The 21,207-nt window shown below is 37.6% G+C and overlaps 1 protein-coding gene across 2 annotated transcripts in view; it reads left to right on the top strand.

Annotated features, from left to right (window-relative positions):
• LOC139123053 (prolactin-releasing peptide receptor-like) overlaps positions 1-21,207 on the top strand; it is a 50,292-nt gene that overhangs the window by 14,154 nt on the left and 14,931 nt on the right. For both annotated transcript variants that reach the window (XM_070689021.1, XM_070689020.1), the window contains one exon: positions 16,334-16,735. In XM_070689021.1, coding sequence (XP_070545122.1) covers positions 16,334-16,735 — 402 coding nt within the window. The remainder of the gene's footprint in view (positions 1-16,333; positions 16,736-21,207) is intronic.

The following is a 21,207-nucleotide window of genomic DNA, read 5'->3' on the forward strand; positions in this document are numbered from 1 at the left end:
CCATATACTTGCAAGTACTCACATCAATATGAATAGCCCCCTGGTTTGAAAATAGAATGGGAGTTTTCCAACAATCCAATGCTGCCGTTAAAGCACGAGACCGATCGCTCTTCGTGGGCAAACTTTCAAGAGTGCGGGGGCTTGCAAGATACATGCCAGATTTCGAGTTGACTTGCGCTCTGGTTCTCGAGAGGAAAACATTTTACATTTTCGGATAATCCGACTTCGACACAAGGCGTCGTGGTCAGTCGTAATGAAAAGATCAAGTGCAGGAGTTAACATAGGCTTTCCGTCCTGTGCCAAGTTTGAGGTGCTTACATGCAGTGGTTTTCCCAGGACAAAGCTCAAAAAGGAATGCATATGGTGGAAGAAGAAGCAGAAATAAAACTAAAACCAATTGGGCCAAACTGGCTTGAGTCTCTGTACACCGGGAAAGTTAAAAGCAAATTTGGCAGAAGCCAAGCAAAGTACCGAACATTTAGCAACACATGAAATTCAAAATGACCGCTATCTTTGTGTTAACACTATTAAGAGTTGGGATTAAATTTTCACTTTTTTATTTACTTCAAGAGCTTCAAAACGAGCATGCACAAGCGGTAGGCCAGGAAAGTATTGTAAAGATCTGAGAATCCAAATAAGAAAGGAAATCACAGGTCTACGTTGTAACAGTTCATTTTGCCTATGTTGTTTGTGTATAATGCTTTTGGCTCGTGAAGTATTTGAGTGTTTTGAATGGACGTTTATTAGATAATGTGTCGTGTTGCATCGACTTTTTTCACTTTTCGATAGGTAAATGACTCCAGGTAACAAAGTTTAGGGAAGCAAAGATAAATTTAAAAAAGCAACAGTTTTTTAACGCCATGATGTCCACGAGTTTCTGTAACGAACATTTCTCAGACATCGCCGTGTAATTTTGTCAATTAAATGACGTCTTGTCGTCTAGTTTTCGCCTGGCTGTTCGCGATTATTAGTTAGAAACGTGATTTAGATTCTTCTTGCTAATCTACTACGCCGCTGCAAATGCAATTTTGCTAATCCAAATGATGTCGCCAAGCCACCCATTAATATATATCGTGCCTTTGTCGTTCACTCTTGACATTTCCGACACTTTTTCCCACATTGTGCTCCGTTTCTTACTTTGTGTGCCCTTTCAAATTTTCTCGCCTTTCAGTGTCCAGGGTATCATGAGTCAGTCATGATAAAAAGTGTCTGAAACATCGTCTGCAACATAGTAAAAACGTAGACAAAGGAGAAAGCCTAATCGAGTTGCAGTCTAATGGGTAAAATGCATGCATGATTCCCGATCTGATGATAAAATCAACAACCGATCCGCACGGCTAATTTAGTCGGTATGGTACTGTCTCCCTAACCAAGCCGTGCGTGAAAACCCTTATTATCATTTGCTGCCTTTTGCCAACAGCATCAATAATATTCGGCGAGGCGAATCAGTAGTGAAGATACAAATTAAGCCATATTGGGGTAGTTTAGGTGACGCAGAAGGGCTTGCAACATCTTGTTCTGCCCTTAAAAAAGACATTTCTGCCGAGTATAATCCAGTTGACCTATTTCAAGGTCGCTCGTAAGCCCGCACTAGTTAGCCTATGTTCGAAATAATCTTGACGTTTACACGGCAGCACTGAGGACTTTTGTAAATGGAAATTTATTGGCCAATGACTACCTCGTGATGGCTCTTAGCAATTACACCATTTGTGGGCCTATTCAGCCATGGGATCTTTTGCTCGAAGGAACACTGCTTGGCCACTGAAGATGCGCTGACGCGAGTACTAACACCTTTACAGAATTACACTTTATTTACCTTTTGTGGCCGATCGAATTACCAAGACCTTCAAGCAGTATTCCACGTAGCAACCATAAGAAAAGGAGGAAGACTAACCAAAAGGTTGATTCATTGTTTCTTACTCATCAGTTGCAATGTCGACCCAGGCCTCCCTAACGCGCACGTCTACTTTAAAGTTAAGAAATATTTACGCACGGATTTGGTTATGCATTATGAGAAACGTCACAACTCTTAATAATATGTCAAAAAACCATACTTGTTTGCAGTGTAGCCGGAAGGTATGTGAATTTGTACAGACAAATCCATAATAAATCCGATCGATGAATTCCCCCGTCTAATTTGCCATATTGTGTCAATGATTGCTACCGTATTTCATCAATGAGGTGATTAAATTTCATGTCAGTACGCCCCCTAAGTGCCATCTGTTTCAGTTCATGAGGTTTTATCATTCTGTTCTTTGTTGTTTCTAATTGAATAACTACCGGAGGTATCGAAACATTCTTCTATTTGCTATTATGCAGAGCAGAAAAATAGTGTGGTTTCGGTTACCCGACCTACCCTATTTATGAACCGCCGATCCTCAACTTTTGAGTGCCATACGGAAAGGCTGAACTTAAAAAATAAGAAATCATGAAGAAGGGCGAAATATACAAATCGAGTGGGACATCAATAAGAGATGCATCGTGATTCATTGTTGCACGCTACAAACAAGCAAAATTGCAGACAGCAATGTCCATATCGTGCACTCCATGTCATTTAGCAAATACACCTAGAAGACGAGGAGTCGTTTTGTAGGTCTCTGTCAATTTCAAGCGGACTTTCGAACACACTTTAGAGGAACGTCTACCAGGTCTTTATATTGATTACGCGTTGGAGTGATGTTGCTTGATTGTGGTTGGCAGTGCAGTATATAAATATCAAAGTTGAATGTTGGTAAAACTACAAAGAACTTGAACATAAAATATGTTTGAGCAACTTTAATGGCAAAAGCGTGAAAACATTGTGAAGGAAACTACTGGCAAAACCATAAACGAATTTCCAGTTCCTAAACAATTGCGTTTATTGTTTGCAATAATTTGCCCTATTTCGGCTGACAAGATACAATATTGAGTAACTTATCATTCATCGAACTAAATCAGGATGTTTGAAGTTCTTTCATCAAAATATTTCAAGATAATATAGAGAGTTAATAGTTGTATTTCAGATCAAATGATCAAGGATTTTAAAACGTTAAGTGGCAAGCCAGTGAACTTGAACTTATGATCGCACAATATGTTCGACATGAATGAATAACAACTTCAGTAATGCATTACTTTAACAACAAAATTAGTTTCTTCGATCTTAAAAGTAAAACGATTGTAATGTGATGAGTCTGTTCACTGTTGATGTATACGCTGTCTTGTATTGTGATGTAACAAAGTATCGAATCTGAATACGTGCAGAGAAGGGATTATCCTTCACAGCTGCTACGGAGATAGTTATCTCACACAAGGGTTTATGCGCCCAGCGGTCATCGACAACAATAAAATTATTAATTAAATAACAAGATCTCAACTACACAAGTCGATATGAATAAAGAATCAAATTTGCAGCAAAAGCACAATCATGCTTGTTACGTTTTACGAGGGTATTTAGGGAAATGGGACATATCATTTTATCATTAATTCATATCTATTGTGTAATCAAAGCCAAGCCTTAAAGATAACGTTTAAACACCATTCTGAAATAATACGAGGGAGGAATGCAGTTGACCCACGACATTTAGACCATAGGAGAAGCGCACTTTGGGCGATGGCACCTGTCAAACATGTCTACCGAGAAATAAAGCCTGTGTGGTACAAATGAACGCTGAACGTTTTGTGTAGCCAATACTGTAAAGATTCCAAGTACCACCTCTAGTTCGGCCAAGACGAGCCCATGAGAAAATAACCACAGTCGCTTATAGTAGCATGGTGGAGAATCTGGGAACCTAGCAAACTGCACAAAGACGGAGAGGTAGTAACCGACAACGATGGCGACAAGAATAACTGAATAGGACAAAAGACATCAAATCTGATACTTAGAATTCGACTCAGTGAGTAACACTATAATATGAACCAATACGGTTTATCTTTGAATAAACGGACTGCTGAAACATCATCTAACCGATCAACGCAATCCGAATAACGAAGAATAAAGCCGCGAGGTGAGCAACTCATAAACCTCTTTAGTGAAGCAGCCTGTAAATATCGTGATGACGTTTAAGGAATCAAGAACTCTGATTACCAAGAACTTTCAATGAACTCTAGGCCTGAGTAGGATCCAGCAATGAACATTATTTATCTGTTTTGTTAAAGTGTTTTACGGTGGATGCCAAAACGAGGGCGCTTTTGGTTCTTGTGGAGTGAGCCACGTTTTCACATGGCTCCCGGTTTTTGACGTCGAAACCAGGGATATTTGCTGACTAGAGACCTGTAAGGTAGTCAGAAAGACATGGTTTGGTAATAGTCCACTGACTGCATGTGTTTCCAATGCCGAAACGTTCAGAAGAAAAAAATTCTCCAAAAGTGTGAGCAGTTCTAGTGACAGTGGTGGTGTGACTCCGAAACGTGTCAAGATGGCTGCAACAGGTGTGAGTAAAACCAGTCCTTCACATTGTTCTGTTTCTGAGAGTCCTGGTAGTCTAGAGCAGTCTCCTTGTTCAGAAAATATGGAAATGTCTCTACAAGATGTATTTACCAGACTAATGGACAAACTGGATTCAGTTTCTACAGAACTTAGCACCGAAATACGGGATTTGAAAAAGAGCCTGTCGTATTGGACGACACTGTTACCGCACACGACGTAAAAATCTTGGCCCTAGAAAATGAGGTGAGCAAAGATAAAGAAGAAATTCAACAACTCAAAGAAAGACAGAGAGATTCTGAACAATATCATAGAAGATACTCGTTGGAAATTCATGGATTATACACGGAAAATGGAAAATAAAACGTTTGATGAAATTAGTGCAGCGGTTTGTAAAATAAGCCAAGCAGCTGGTGTCGCCATATCAGTCAACGATATTGACAATTGTAACCTACTAACACGTTCCAGTCAAGGTTTACCAATGTATGTGTTCAAAGTCAAGTCAAGCTTTCTTGCTGCCGGGTTTTACGCTGCTGGAACTTAATTAAGCCGCGTCAAAAACCCTGACATTTAAACTTCACCACGGTTGAAACAAATATACATAAATGATAGTTTAACAAAGGAAAATGCTGGAATATTTCAGAGAGCCTTGAAGATGAGAAAGGAGAGGAAATGGTGCAGTATATGGACAAAGTTCGGTACGACGTTTGTGAAAACTGTTAAAAACGGCAGAGCAGTAAAATTCAATGAACTGAGTGTGTAAGGAAACGTTGAAAACGTGTATCAAACTATTTCCTTATATCAGTTTTTAGTCATTGGCTACAGTAATTTGAGAATGACGCATGTCAAGAGTTTGTTCAGCTAATATCTTGCTTTCTTCTTTGCTTGCGTCCTGTTTTCTGTGCTTCTGTGCCCTCGTCTTTTGTTTTTTATTTTTTCCCCTGGTTTTTCTTGTTTGCTGCGGTTTTTTGGGGGTTTTTGGCTGTTCGTTTTTCTTGCTTGTTTTTTTCATGTTGGGTTTAAATTTCTTTATTGTCACTAGCATTGTATCAAGAAATAGAAGTTATTTTTCTAGTTCATGCCAATTACAATCACAGTTTAATTGTGATGATCGCAAACAAACTTTAACACATGTAACTTATGAGTCATAACTTGAGTATTATTTCTTTAAATGTACGTGGTTTGCGTGACACGTCCAAAAGAAAAGACGTGATGAATTGGTTACGTAAAAAAGACGCCTCCATTTTTGTTTGCAAGAAACCCACTGCTGTTCAGAAAACGATTTTACCAGGTGGCGCCTAGAATGGGGTGCACCTGTTTACTTTAGTGCAGGTGACAGTAATAGCAGAGGTGTGATGGTACTGCTCAAAAATAATTTTGAGTTTCAAGTTCATTTTGAAGAGAGTGATCAAAACGGGCGTTATATTCTTCTTGACTTAACAGCTGAAGGATTTCGTTTTACTTTAGTTTGTTTGTATGGTCCCAATGAGGATGACCCTACGTTTTTTGTAAATATCAAAGAGAAGATCGACATGATAGGTAACGATTCGGTTATTGTGGTTGGGGATTGGAATGTTGTCAGAGATTTCGATAGTGATACTGCTGGGCGTACAAAAGATTCCCATCGCGATTCGCGCCGTGAAATTGATCTTCTTTGTGATGAGTACAACTTGACCGATATCTGGCGAATGACACACGAGACCCCACCTGTCAATTTACTGGCGCAGGCGTAACCCTACTTTTATCCAAAGTAGGTTAGATTATTTTCTTATTTCTCCAGATTTTGTTCATATGACTTCTTCAGCCTCTATTCGTGCCGGTTATCGAAGTGACCACTCTATGATAAGCTTGACACTGTGTTTAAATCAAAATCAGCGTGGTAAGGGCTTTTGGAAATTTAATACTTCGCTCCTTCGCGATGATACGTACGCTGAGTTGGTAAAAAATACTATTCGTGAAACAGTCAATGAGTATAGAGTAGTAGATCTTAATGAAGGCACTTCAGATTTTAGTATTTCCGATGAGTTGCTGCTTGATATGATTAAAATGAAAATTCGCGGTGCCACTATCCCGTATGCAGCCAGGAAAAAGGCTGAGCAGATTCAAGCTGAGAAAAAGTTGCAAGCAGAGATTGAGGTTTTAGAAAAGCAGGTTAATTTTCATCCTTGGTGGCACCGTTAGATGAGCTACATGCAAAACAGGAGCAGTTAATTGAGCTTCGTAGTAGGCAGGTCGAAGGCAGTCGAGTTAGGGCACGGGCTAGATGGTCAACTGAGGGTGAAAACCTACCAAGTACTTTTGTTCTTTAGAAAAGAGAAATTTTATTAACAAAACCATTGGTAAGCTTACTTTAGAAGACGGTAGTACTGTAACAGATGTCCATGCTATAAGTAAATGCGCAATCCGCGTTCTATAAAAGTCTCTATTCTATACCTGGGTATTTGGATAATAGTGTCGAAGGTTTGAATAATTTCATGACACATGGGAACACACTTCCAAAGTTGAGTAAGGAGGATGGGGACAGTTTGGAAGGGCCTCTAACTATGCAAGAATGCGAATGTGTTTTACGCTCCATTGCCAATAACAAGTCTCCCGGTACGGATGGTTTTCCCGCTGAATTTTACAAGTTTTTCTGGCAAGATATCGGCGAATATGTCGTTCGTGCACTAAACTCTGCTTACCATACAGGTCAGATGTCCATTTCGCAAAGGAGGGGAATTATTACATGCATTCCGAAACCTAACAAAAATAGGTTCCTTATGAAAAATTGGCGCCCCATCACCTTACTTAATACTGATTACAAAATAGCCTCGGGTGTTATGGCGAATCGCATGAAGAAAGTTTTGCCTACCATTATTCATTCTGATCAGAAAGGGTTTTTAAAGGGGAGATTCATTGGGAAAATACTAGGTTGATTTACGATGTGTTGCTGACTTCGCAATTGGATAACATTCCTGGTTTACTTGTTTTGTTAGACTTTGAGAAAGCATTTGATACTCTTTCATGGAAATTTATAGATAATGTGCTTAACTATTTTAAGTTTGGGCAGACTTTTCGTAAATGGGTCAACGTTTTATATTCAAATACTACCAGTTGTGTAATTAATAATGGTAACTTTTCAGATTTTTTTTCTTTGGAAAGAGGCGTCCGCCAGGGGGATCCGCTATCTCCTTATTTATTCATCACGTGTGTAGAAATTCTAGCTCATGAAATTAGAGCAAACACGAACATAAAGGGTATCAAGCTGAGAGATGAAGTTTTTTCTTGGGCAGTACGCAGACGATACATTTTCATTTTTGGATGGGACTGAAAAGTCATTGAGAAATTTGTTAAATGTTTTACGTGACTTTTCAGAGTTATCTGGTCTTCGCATCAACTACGAGAAAACAAAACTGGTCTGGATAGGTTCTAAACGCCATTCCAAGGATATTTTGTACCTGACATGAATTTGCTTTGGGTTGATGAACTCTTTACTGCACTTGGTATCGTTTTCAGTGTTGATTTAGACAAACTTGAGAATCTGAATTTCATACAAAGAATGCAGGAAGTGAAAGTTCTTTAGATAATTGGGCATGGCGTCCATTGTCGTTATGTGGTAAAATTACTGTAATCAAGACTCTAGTTCTTTCAAAATTTATTCATTTTTTTCGTCTTTACCTCCTTTATCTAATAGTAATTTAACTATTTTGTCGAGTTTTTTACAATTTTATTTGGAATTCAAAACAAGATAAAGTAAATAGATTACGCCTCTGTTGTGATTACGAACACGGTGGCTTACGAATGACGCATCTCCCTTCTTTTATACAAGCAATTCATGTGTCATGGGTTCACAGGTTGATGTTAAATCAAGATTCACAGTGGGCTAAATTGTTTACTATTTGGGGTGGTATCAGTCTCACTTACCTTTCGCATTTTTCGGCCGACCAAACTATAGATTTTGCAAAGAAAAGATTTTCGAGACATAATTTTTGGTACTCAGTTTTGCTAAGTTGGTCCAAAATACAGTTTAAGAAACTCAAGAATTATGTATCCCCAAAGTGTATTTGGTTTAACCCGGATGTGAAGGTGAATAATGACACGGTCTTTTATTCAAGTTGGTATCAGAATGGAGTCAAGTATTTGTCAGATCTTTTAGATGAGACTGGCTCTTTTTTGACATTTCAAAGTTTTTGCGATAAATATAGTTTTACTCCTAACTTTTTAAAATACATGGGATTAATAAATGCAGTTCCAAGACGTTGGTTAAGGAATTTCCGTCAGTCACGTTTTAATTATGTAAATGATTCACTTCCCAATATATTTTTGTCAAGGGGATCATGTAAAAAAAGTTATGCTATGCTTTTTGAGATATTTTCAATGGAACACTTGAAACCAATGAAATGCAAACAGAAATGGGAACGCCAATTTGGGCACTTTGATTCTAATATATTTTTTTCTTTACCATTTACTATTACAAGTGACTGTACTTTACGCAATTTTCAATATAGAATTATCTGTAGAATTCTGACCACTAACAAATTTTTGAAAATAAGAGGAAAGGTCGATTCAGACAAATGTTCATTCTGTGGTAAGTTTGAGGAAAGCATTCTACATCTTTTTTTTGAGTGTGAATATGTTCTAGATCTATGGAAACATGTAGAGATTAGATTACAGAATAAGTGCAACATAACGATTGAGATTTCTCCTTTTGATGCTTTATTAGGTATTAGAAAAGATTCTGATCTGTACTTGTCCAAGAAAACTTGGAAATCAATGAATTATTCTTATTGCTGGTCAAGAAGTTTTTGTTTAATCGCCGCTGTAAAAAAGTGAAGCAAGTATGAATGGACTGATATCTTTTCTGAATATTGTACAAAGCGCAGACGCTTATCAGGCAAAAGTGATGGGAAATGACATCCATCTGAAATACTGGAGTGATTTCACGCATTTTCTTGATTTAATTTAGTATTATATATTCAGTTATGTAACGGTTTTGAGTAAGTGACAATAAAGGGGGAAAAAAGTGTTTTACGGTGAGTGGGTACTTATTCAAGTCGACTTCAATCTTTTCATTAGGTAAAATATTGGATAGAGATTAATGACATGTAAGACAAAAATTACTATCACATGAACAAGCCAAGTTTGTCGTCTCTGAACAGAAATACCGGCATTTATACTCTGGTCGTTCTACATCACTACAAATCGCGTCTACGTCATTAATTTTGATGCGTTGGATCTTTTTTGCGTGGATCTTCGATACATTGCGATGTGCTCGTCATTTTTAACAAACGATATGGCGGCCAATACTGCTACATGTCGTAAAACAAATTAATGTGCATATGTATGACATAGGTCAATGTCATTGTACAAGCTTTGAATGATATTGGTGGAAATAAGTCTGAGTTATGGCTCCGGAGGTGAAAAATTGTAAAAATCAGCTATCTTTTTTTGGAAGTCTGAAAAAAACCATCCACTTTGAAAATTTTGAGTCCTTTAGTTTTAGTTTTGTTACCAATATGGGGGCTCGTATTATGTATAGACACAACCCCACCCTGAACCTCTGACGCACGGAGTACACGTACTGGCGGGCGCGACGTTACACAATGTGCACGTTGTTGGGATTCAGGCAATTTTTTATTATCGAGAAAAATAACGTATCTTTGTTTGAGTTTAATTTCTAGGCCTATGCTACCTCTGCAATCGTGTATAAACTTCGCGGTAGGTGCCTGTTGTGTGAGCTCCCTGGCATTTGCTCCATATACAAACGTACCGCTAACGCGACCGACGACTAGAAATGATTGACAGCTCGCCCACGGCGTATGAGGAACTGTTGTGAAAAATTCATTTCATTTTGCAAAATCGGCTTTTGCAATGTGATAAGTATATTATACGGTTGACGTAATGACCGTGTCACCACTCTTCTTCGACTCGTGGTGACACGGTCATTATGTCACTTGTACTTTCCTTCGCTGAACGAAGAAAAATATTAGGGAATAATATCTAATTATTTTGGACTTTAGTTAATTGCATGGGAATAATTGGAATTCGACGAAGAATTGCTTGTATTCTTGTTTATTTTTTCAAAATCTTACATCCAATCAATGGAGTGTTGTTTGACTGTTCACTTCAGATTCCCTTCTATCATACAGCGACCGTATAAGCAATACGGCTAGTTTTCAATGGGATTTGAATTCAAAACCTACGGCATCCAGTCGCCTAGCGGAGAGGCAACAGACAGAACCACTCGGCCAAACCCCCACTCTCAAAAAGAGTGGTTTAATAACCGGGCTAAGTTGTTACATTTTTTCTGACTGCTACCGCTCCACACGTTGTAGAGTTCTAAAGCACTCACGCTCGTACACCCACTATCACACATCGCACACTCAAACTTTATCGAAACAATGATCGCTGACAAAACAAATAAGAAATTTATCCTCTGATTTTTCATGGTATGGATTTACATGACTGATTGCGAGCATAAATGTAATGAGGCCTTAAGTGTAAATGAGTGTGTCTATGATGGAAATCCTACCAGTTGAATTATTAAGATACATATTTGTATCAGCCGATTGGTGCCATACGGTATGGCGAGTAGAAAGTAAACTCCGTTTCACCGTACAATCATTTACCCCGATGTAACATACTTTTTTGTAAAATCATTCTAGGGTTTCAGTCGTACCTCAGTAATCGATACATTGTCTGTGTACACAATACGTGAAGAAGAGCAAAATGTCTTGCTTTATGTTTGTATATGTAGAAGCCGAAATTTTAAGAATTGAGACATTTTCTGACATTTTAACATAGTCGAGATGAAGAAAGGTGACTTTTTATGTCCGAAATTGTGTAAAAACTTCACATGGTACCGATTACTTTATATGTGTCATTTGACGATGCATTTGTTGGAGCATCGGTGTAAGATTAGACTCTCTTGATCTGAGCATCATTTATACAGAAAAGTGAATGCATATTACGACGTTGTGATTCAAGTTGCCTATTCTTTTTGCATAACCAAGCTCACGAAATTCTTTCCTGGTGTTCCTTTATTCTTTGTTTTTCACATGTTCAACAAAAAAGGGAGAGAAACGGCTGTACGAAAATTTATGATTATTTAGCCCCTAAAAGGGAGCCACGTGAGGCGAAAGCAAGGGAATATTTAAGCCGTCAATCTCGGAAACTGATATGAGAACTCAGCGATTATGCCACTCTGCCTCTTATAATGACGAATATGTGCTATTAAGTTGTCAGAAAATATTTAAGTTTGAATATAAGAATCAATGAAATTGTAATAATGGGAAGATGACGTCATGATGAAGAAGGAAAAGGAAACAAAATTGCACTTGTTTTCTTCAGAGTTCGCGAGGATGGCCATTTAAGTATATGTAATTTAAAAATATATCGAAACAAGGAATTCCTTTGTGTGGGATTATTTCCAGTCAGTATAAGTTGTTGTATAGGAATGATTTTTTTTTCTTTCTTTAGACTTTCCAAATATCACTGGCTTATAAATTACAAGGCACAATGCATAGCTTGAAAGATGAAGAGTGTAACGGAGATAGTTTATCTCACACAAAGGATAATGCGCCTAGCGGCTATTGATAACACTTAAATTATCAACTAAAATATCAAAATATCGACTACATCAGTCGATATGAATTCAAACCATATGCACAATAATGCTAATAACGTTTTACGAGGGTATTTACGGACGTCTGGATAAGACAAGAATATATTTGAATGATATTAAGAATTATGAAGGTACTCAACACTTAATGAAGGCACGTGAAGGGTTTCCAACGTGTCACAGTGACGTTTGAATATTTATTGTGACATGTGTATTGATGTTTATGATGTATCACTTTATCTTTAATTCAGATCTAAAGTATGATCAAAGCCACGCCTTAAATATAACATTTAAAACCCAATTCTAAAACAATATTAGGAAGGAATACAGCGGAATGAAGGCATTTAGACCACGGGAGAAGCGTATCGTGGGCGATGGCACCTGTCAAGCTTGTCCACCGAGAAATAAAGTCTATGAAGTATCAACGAACTCTGAACGTCTCGTGTGAAGATGTCTTATACTTCGCAGCAGGCTAAGATTAGCCCATGAGAAAATACGCACATAAGCTTTGGTAATGATACATGTTTTGTACAAATGTAATACTGAAGAATTAAGAATTCAAATCACATTCACTATATGTGCCAACCTATTTTTGAAAAGCATTTTATGGGACCCACCCAATTTTGAAATTTAGCCTAATCTATATCCATGGGGCTGTGAACATTGGAGCGGGTAGCCATTTGCCGTTATTGTGTGCCACTCAGGCACAAATACCATTTGACCTTTCACCTGATATTTTACGCGCATCTCAGTAAACACAGTTTACTGTCGAAACATCTATTGAATCGAAAACGAATTTCTTGTCAAAATTAAAGGCAAAAGTTCGTGAACCTTTTACATAACGAACTTACATAGCACATTAGGCACAGATTGGTTCAGACTTCTCTAACAGACACTTATACATTGGCGAGATGATGGCTCGTAATTAAAGTCAGTTTATGGAACACGTATGAGAGAACTTTAAGAAATCCTAAGCGAAGCGTCATTAATTTAATCGCATGTTTGTCCGCTATGTAAATACTCAACCACGAAAAATTCAAAGCGATGGAAAACTCGAAACGGAGTACGGGTAGAATTGTGAAGGGAAATTTTCATTTTATAGGGTAGTGCGCTCCTCGAAACTGAAGGATTCAGACTTTTTTCAGACTTTTCCAAAGGGAACTTTTAACCATGCTCTTACCGAATCGAGAATAAAAATCAGGGGTTACAGGGCAAATAATGTGAAAACTAGAGAAACAATTATCCAACATTTACCGATATTTCAAATTCAGAACGGCCGCCGCCCCTGTGCTAACTCTATAGGAAAAAAAATTACATCTTCTATTTTTAAGAAAACTAAGACGGCGTGAACTGATATACTCAAAGAGCTTCAAAATGAGTCTACACGAGCGTTAAGTGAGAAAGGCATCGTAAAAACCTGAGAGTGGACCTGAGAGTGGCTCCGTATATCTATCCTCGAGGAACATTCTACTTTTATTGATTCTACGTGCCCAATTATCTCAGGCATCAATCGTTCGGTCACAGGAAACGGAAGAAAATTAACTTCTTTAATGTTCTTCGCCAATTTGTTTTCCCTTCAAATCCCCCGCTCAACCGAGCAGTTAAAAAGAAACGGCGTCGCTCCGGATTTTTAATAATACACTCCTTTACTTTGCATATTTTAGGCCATTCCATTTCTTTTACTGACCATAAGGATAAAAATTAATTTTCTTATATTACGTCAGGCCCTAATATGTCCCTATCAAGAACGGTTGTCCTTGAGAACCACATTTTTCGAATTTACCAAAGTTTGAACAAAAAATACGGATAAGACTTAAGTGCATTAAATATTTCAATGTGCATGTCAGTATTATTGCTTGTTGTATTGGGTCGAACATGAATGGATAATCTTTCTTTAAGGTACAATGTGCCTTGGAGACGATATTTTGTCTCTGAAACATTTACCGTTCTTTTCTGATCAACCACTTGTAGGGTCTCATTTTAAAGCTCTTAGTGTAGGAACAGTTTTCGACGTCTTAGTTTTTCGACGATAGTTTTTATTTTTTATCGATAGAGATAACACAGGTATGACGGTCATTTTAAATTTCAAATCTTAGGTCATTTGTTTCTCCGGTACCAAAACATTCAGGGTGGACCCCTTCCCCGATTTTTATTCTTGATTTTAAAGGAGAATGGTTAAAAAAGATTCCTAGAGAAAGGTTTGAGCAAAAGTTAAGTCTTTCACTTTCGAGGTGCATATTGCCTCAACACTAACCCTTATTGAAATGTATAGTTTGACGAAGTACTGTGCCTATTCACTCACACATTGTTCCAACATACAATTTCAAATCCATGTTCAGAAGCAGTATAATTACTTTTGTGCCTCATTTGTTCGACAATTTTGAATTATATTGATCAATTTGAATTTAAAACCCAAATGAAGACCTAAATAATGAGAAAGAGGATGTAGTACGGTTAATGTTTGATTTTGAATGTGGAATATTCTACTCTCCATGGAATAAGGCATATGCTAAAAATTGACCACAAAGATTTACAACCGTACTCTAAGGATTTTACAATATTGAATAAACACCATATTTTTCTCTATTTATCAATAGAATTGTCACTCGAAGATAATTTTGTAGTCGAAAGGAAAGTCAACTTCCTCTCGACGCTTGAGGACAAGGAGTCCCTTGGTCATTTAGGATTCGACGGGGTCGAGCGCAATTTCCACACGATAACTCGCAAACCACCGCGTGGTCGCCATAATGGCGGTCTTCACGGTGTCTTTGTAATTTTCAAGAAAATATTTCTAAGAAAATACTCATCACAAAATGAGATCGTGATGGCGACAAACGCACGGCATACTTTCTTAGGTTTCAAATAATTGCTTCGCTGCGGAAAATGTCTTTTGAACGACTCACATGACATTCATGAGCACTAAAACTATTTGTCAATTAAGGGGAAAACCCAGCACGTTCTGTCTATTGAAATCCTTTACGATGGACATAATGATGATACTTCGAACAGATTAAGTACAAAAAGTACCTCAATTTAACTTTTGCAAAAAGTTGAATCAGCAAATTGATTCCATCACATGTACAGGATAGGAGAGCTGACTCTCCGAAGGAGTGACAGAAGTCATAGAAGAAGTAGTGCAGCATTATCACTTTATGTAGTTTAAAATTCACTTGTTGCCTGCAACAAGTATAATGGCTGGTCTGAATTGATTGATTTCTTCAAAGATTACATTCGGCAAAGGGCTAGACCAGAAAAGTTGAGAAGTATATGCATGAGTGAGTTTGATAATTTGGCTTGATTTCAGGTATAACTAACGTGCAGCCTACCATTTAATGACTTGTTGATTGTCACCGTAGCGGACAACATAATCTTTAAAGTTTTGGACAAACACATTCTTAAAATTCATGGTGTAATGTCGTTATTGTTTTTATGGTCCACCTTTGCACACATAAAGTATAATGCACCTCGGGGACAGGCATTCGGACTCTAACATTTACACATTACTTCCCTGGTCCACTACTTGTACGGACTCACTTTGAATCTGGTGACGGAAATGACGTTTTGTTTTTGTTTTCTATGAAATTTCCCCAAGGCAGTTAACATAGGGTATGACGGCCATCTTGCATCTCAAAATAAGAAAATTTATTTAATTTATGCTGGAGTACACACCTTTGGTTGGTGATCCCGAAAATTTACTGTAGATATTGAGATAGAATGATTTAAAATTTTCACGTGTAAATTTTGAGTGTAGGTTCAGAACGTTGAGTTCTGAGATGTCCGAATTTGAATAGTCGAACGATTTGAAGAAACATACGGAAAAGTTGTTCATTGTTGAATAATGACAGTCTCTCCATGGTGTAATGCTGAAAAAAGTATTTCAAATAAAATCATTTGTAAAACAGAACAGTGACAACAGCTCAAATATCAAACAAGCCGAAGCGGACTGTTGACCACAGACTAGAATCATTTCATAGGTGCAGAGGCATGCAATATCTTCTTTTTTCCAAAACAACCTTTCGCAGTGCATTCAAAGGATATCCACGCTACCTTAAACTGAAATATGGTAACTTTTGGCCACTTTGACCATGGAAGTAGACTACGGCTTCTATGCTGTAAGGCAGGTACACTAAGTACACTAAAGTTTCACTGGGGCTTCGTAGATGCTCAACCCAGTCACTAAATGGTGGCTGAGAAGTGATACGTTGCTCTTATAAATATCTTTTTTCCTATCGCTGCATGTGACCGAACTGATGAATGGGTAGTGTCTTGTGCATATTTGGTATATATATTCCTTAATCTCAAACCTTTATTCGTTCATCTTTACCCACCAGGTTTCTGTCTTCGTGAGTATATACACACTCACAGCGATCGGCGTTGATCGTTATTTCGCCGTCATGCATCCCTTGAAGATACGAATAACGAAGACCAAAGGCAAAATACTGATTGCATTTATATGGCTGATGTCAGTGTCACTATCCATCGTACAGGCTGTGTTTGCCAGGGCAAAGCCGTTTGTATGGGCTAGGAGGAATATTTACCTCTGCACGGAGTGGTGGCCCTCCGAGACGGCGGCCACTGTCCATGAAATGTTCGTGATCCTCATTTCCTACTTTCTTCCACTGATCGCTTTGCTCTTCACATACCTTAGGATCGGTATAAAGCTTTGGGGACGGAAACTTCCCGGAAACGCGGACGAACAACGAGACAAATCGTGTGCAAATTCCAAGAAAAAGGTAAGTATTTGTTCACAAATGATTGACAAGTTAGCATATTGTACGGACAAAGCCAACGAAGGAGATTACGATTTGATGTAGTCGATTGTTATGAAATCGGCCAAAGGGAAGAAGAAAGAGTGATTTTCTTGTTCCTCCTGTTTCCTTCTCATCACTTGGTAGTCTCAATTACCTTTTTAGGAAGACACCAATTTCATCATATCGCTTACTTTATAAACGAATGTTAATCTTTTCTTTGAGAAACACTAAGGTAGATTTTTCCAAACTTTGCTGGCGGTTACAAATGTTTGTGCTAAGTGTTAGTTGAGCCTGTTTTCTCAGGAAGTATGTAGTTTACCCTAGTCGACTTGTTAATAGTTTTGACAATTTGCAAAATTACATGTATAAAATGTATTGTAATTGCGAGGACAAAATCTATCAGCCGTTCTTTGCATGCTGCGGGGACATTTTACCAAAGATTGTTATATATGTAGTAAAACATCCTAAGACCTTACGAACCCCCATGTAGGCGTTGAGGTAGAAACGAGACTCTTTTCTACTTCCATGGTATAGGTTTACCATTCCACTAGCCGAGACTCCTTACAATTGGCTATGCTGAGCTGGTAACCATAGATACACCGGTCACTAGGGCGCGTTCGTGGTCGAAAATATAATTGGACAAGTGTTAACCGATCCCCAGACTTCCTACATCGACTTTAAAATCGAGCTTGTAACCTTTAAATTGGAGTTTTTCAGAGTGATTTGATCATCTGTACTTGTTGCTCGGAATAAGAAATAATTGCTTTAACGAAGACGTTATCAATCTTAAGCCACTTTGTTCGTTCGCCACCTGTACGTATCACATTACACAACCCACGCTTCTTTTACTCTATTGCAGAGGTCCCTCTTGGGGACTGCAGCTCTCTGCGCCACTGAAAGGTGACTTGCTTTGCTATCAATTACATTGGTTTGAAATACCCAATGAACATTAAATGACTATGTGCTTAAAGATATCTCCAGAGAAGTTTAAGTAATTTTCTACAAGATATGAACTCGCAATTTATGCTACCTACACACCTACAAAGGTATCGGTTTTCATTTTAATACGCAAAGATGACAGAAAAGGGTTTTTTGACTTGTTAGATTTGGAAGAAACCTTGTGCTTTCCTCTTATAACAGATATTGAACTTTTTCTACTGTATATTCAGGAAAGAGTTACCTTAAAAGGTAGAAAATTGCTTGTCGAGAAAGCGAATATAGTATTAAAAGGGTTCTTTGTGTTGAAGGAAGTTTATATTTCATCAAATTTGAGAATGACTGTGCTTCTCGCGGCAAAATCAATCTCGTCAACAATATTTACGGAAGCACGCCTTTTGGCATTGTTTTGTTTAAAAGTCCTTTTAGAACAAATCGCACTGGATATACTGCACTGTGAAGTTGTATTCTGGTTTCTTTTGCGATGAAGAAAATTAAAATGGCGTGAAAACTACAACTCGCTCGGTTTTTTTTCAAAAATGAAGATTTCTGTTTCACAGTAAATGACTATATTGATGAATGGTTAGGTTTTGAATAACATTTTAGACATTTTCAAGATATTAAGGGGTACAAATAAATTACAAAGTATTAAACCTCATTGGCATAGACTCTCTCAGTCCTCTTCGTCCCGGGTGGGACATAAGGCGATGACGAGTTGCTTCCATTGGCATAGAAGGACACATTTATCTAGTAATTGGAAATTTTAGAATTTTGATGAAATTTTCCCTGCGAAATTTTAAATTACTAATGGATATCAAGGTCTATCGTGTAAACCTTGGTATATGAGAAACAAAACCTTGGTATATGAGAAACAAATGAACTAACATTAACCAATATTTGAAATTCAAAAATGGCTGCTTTGCTCTGTTTTGTTACTATATGGCGGTAAAGATAAAGATATTCGCTTTTAACAAAAAAATAATAATTCTGTAGAATATCTACATACCCAAAATGTTTTAGTGAGGCTACTCAAGTGGCAGAACAGCTAATCATTGTAACAGTTTCCGTATACATAAAGCAAATCGCCGAGGAAATTTTCCATCTTAAAGGTGAAAGGTCAACCAGGTTATTGATTTATGTGCAATATTGTCAAATGTCGACGGAAGATCGGCTGCTAGGAATGATACTTTTCCAGATTGATGTCTTGTAGCAGAAACTGGAAACAACGTCATGGGAAATGTTTAAGACAGAATGCACCTCGGGGACAATATTCGAACTCTCAAATTTTACAATATTCTTTCAGCCTTGTGTGGCTCATTTTGAAGCTTATGGAGGAAAGAAAGTTATCAGCAGCTCAGATGCGCACCTTGATTGCACGAATATACATAGTAGTGAATAAAGCATTATTTCATCATTTAACAGGCGAACACCCAATTACAGGATTAAGTACCCACTACCCATACTGTAATGAAGAAATGAGGATTAAGGTACCTTGCTTAAAGACATAACACCATGCTCGATTCTTGATTTGAAACATTTATATTTGAAATTCATTTAGCGGAAGTTACATATTAGATGAGGATTTTGCCGCTAATGTCTACATGGCCACAAAACCCCATCGAGACGAATGTGACTCATTTCGCATGCAAGATATTCATTCTGAGGATGAGAAACGATGCTCTATTGATGAACGAAACTAACATAATCGTTATTGATTTCTTAACGCCTAATATTATCTATTCACAATTCCATTAACATCCCATAGGAGCTTTATGAGGGATGTGTTCCTTTTAGATACAGTTGTTGAATGTCTAACATCGCTATGTTTCTATATAACTGTGTGATTCTATATAGGTGAGCGACAGAGGCAATAATCCGACATTGATGGGCCCGGTATCATCGATAAGGCTATGCTATATAAAATTTTAGTGTATTTTTCTTCTTTTTTTAAAATGCCTGCTGTACTGCAAACATCTAGCAGTGTTACTGTGACAATCGACTCAGAATGAGACACTCCACGTTTTTCATTTTACCAACTCTGATTTTAAATCAACAAATCTATCAAAAGTAAGTTTTTTCCTCGTTATAAAAAGCAATGTGTTGACGAGAGAACGTTAAACTCCCAATTGCGTTAATTTTTCCGCTGAAAGCAATAATAATCAAATTCCATAACAAAAAAAAAGAAATGCTATCAGCTTTACTACTGCCAAAGCCAATCACCCTGCAGTCTTATACCTGTAACATCAGTATTTTAATAATAACACCCACACATGAATTTAAGAAATATTGATATGAGTTTCAATCATAAATTTAAGAATGATAAGTAGCATAAGTATCATAAATTTAGGGGAGAGTCTTCGGCTGTCTCCTAAGCTCGGGGAATGAGATTCGTTCACGTACTGCAAAAACCCATTGTCCTCCACTAAACGAAAGTTCAAAATTGCAAAATGTTGATGTCTGACAGAGGGTACAATAAAATGGTAACAGAAACAGCTATCGAATACCATCTCGCATATAACAACATATCGAAACAATGGTTGAAATTTAGTTTTAAACAAAATATTTATTGTACAAAAAATTTCGATTCGTATCGTTCGTCACTTTTGACAATGCTTTTTTTATATTTTCTTTGTCTATGGTTTCGCAACAGATGAAGAAAATAATACGATTTCATCGTGTTTCTTCAACAGTCAGTGTGACTAGAACTGGCATGAACAAGGATAAAAGCAGGAAGATTCTAGAAAAGCATAATATTATATAGGGCTCAGCCCTTGGTGTTGCGCCAGGGGTTAAGATTGGCAATGTTATTTGTATTGATTCATGATAAAATGTAATTAATTGTTACTTCATAAACGTTTATATGACAACTATGCCCAGTTTCCCTCTGATGAAAGCAGTTCACGTACATACACGACGTCAAACCCTGCAGCAGAGCAGGTATAGATTTTCTGTAACGTGTAAAAATTTTGGACAAAAATTGGCAATTTTTACAATGATAACAGCCTATTGCGTTAAACAAGGGACGTATTATGCAATCATTATCATTGCAATGGTAACCGCATTGCCCACCTTCCACTTGCAAGCTGAAAACACCGTCCCTCGTGCTGAAAACTACAGCGTTCCGTCTAAAAACTGGCAATTTTTAATCTAATTATTGACACAGGGGGCGCTTTTCTAAAATTAAATCCCAGCATTCTTTGCGTATGCCCCCGTTCATATGCACGACAGTTTTCTCCCTTTATCTACATAAACGATATTTTGTATCGGCGACAAGGTGCATTATAACATTTACTGGCTAAGAAAAGAGGTATATTTTATAAATGGCATGTTATATATTAGTAATTTGTTTCGTATTTGTTTATTTACGAGTACTCGAAAAAAAAACATGGCGGCGCCCATGAAAGAAGAGTACACTTCCGGTTACTCGCATAGTATATTATAAATATGCATATGCGTAGTCAGTAAGCCGCTGGCGCGACTATTAAAGCTTATGCTTTGGACCTGATATATTAGCATAA

This window comes from Ptychodera flava, chromosome 22, assembly GCF_041260155.1.
Source record: "Ptychodera flava strain L36383 chromosome 22, AS_Pfla_20210202, whole genome shotgun sequence".
In the NCBI taxonomy this organism is placed as follows: Eukaryota; Metazoa; Hemichordata; class Enteropneusta; family Ptychoderidae; genus Ptychodera; species Ptychodera flava.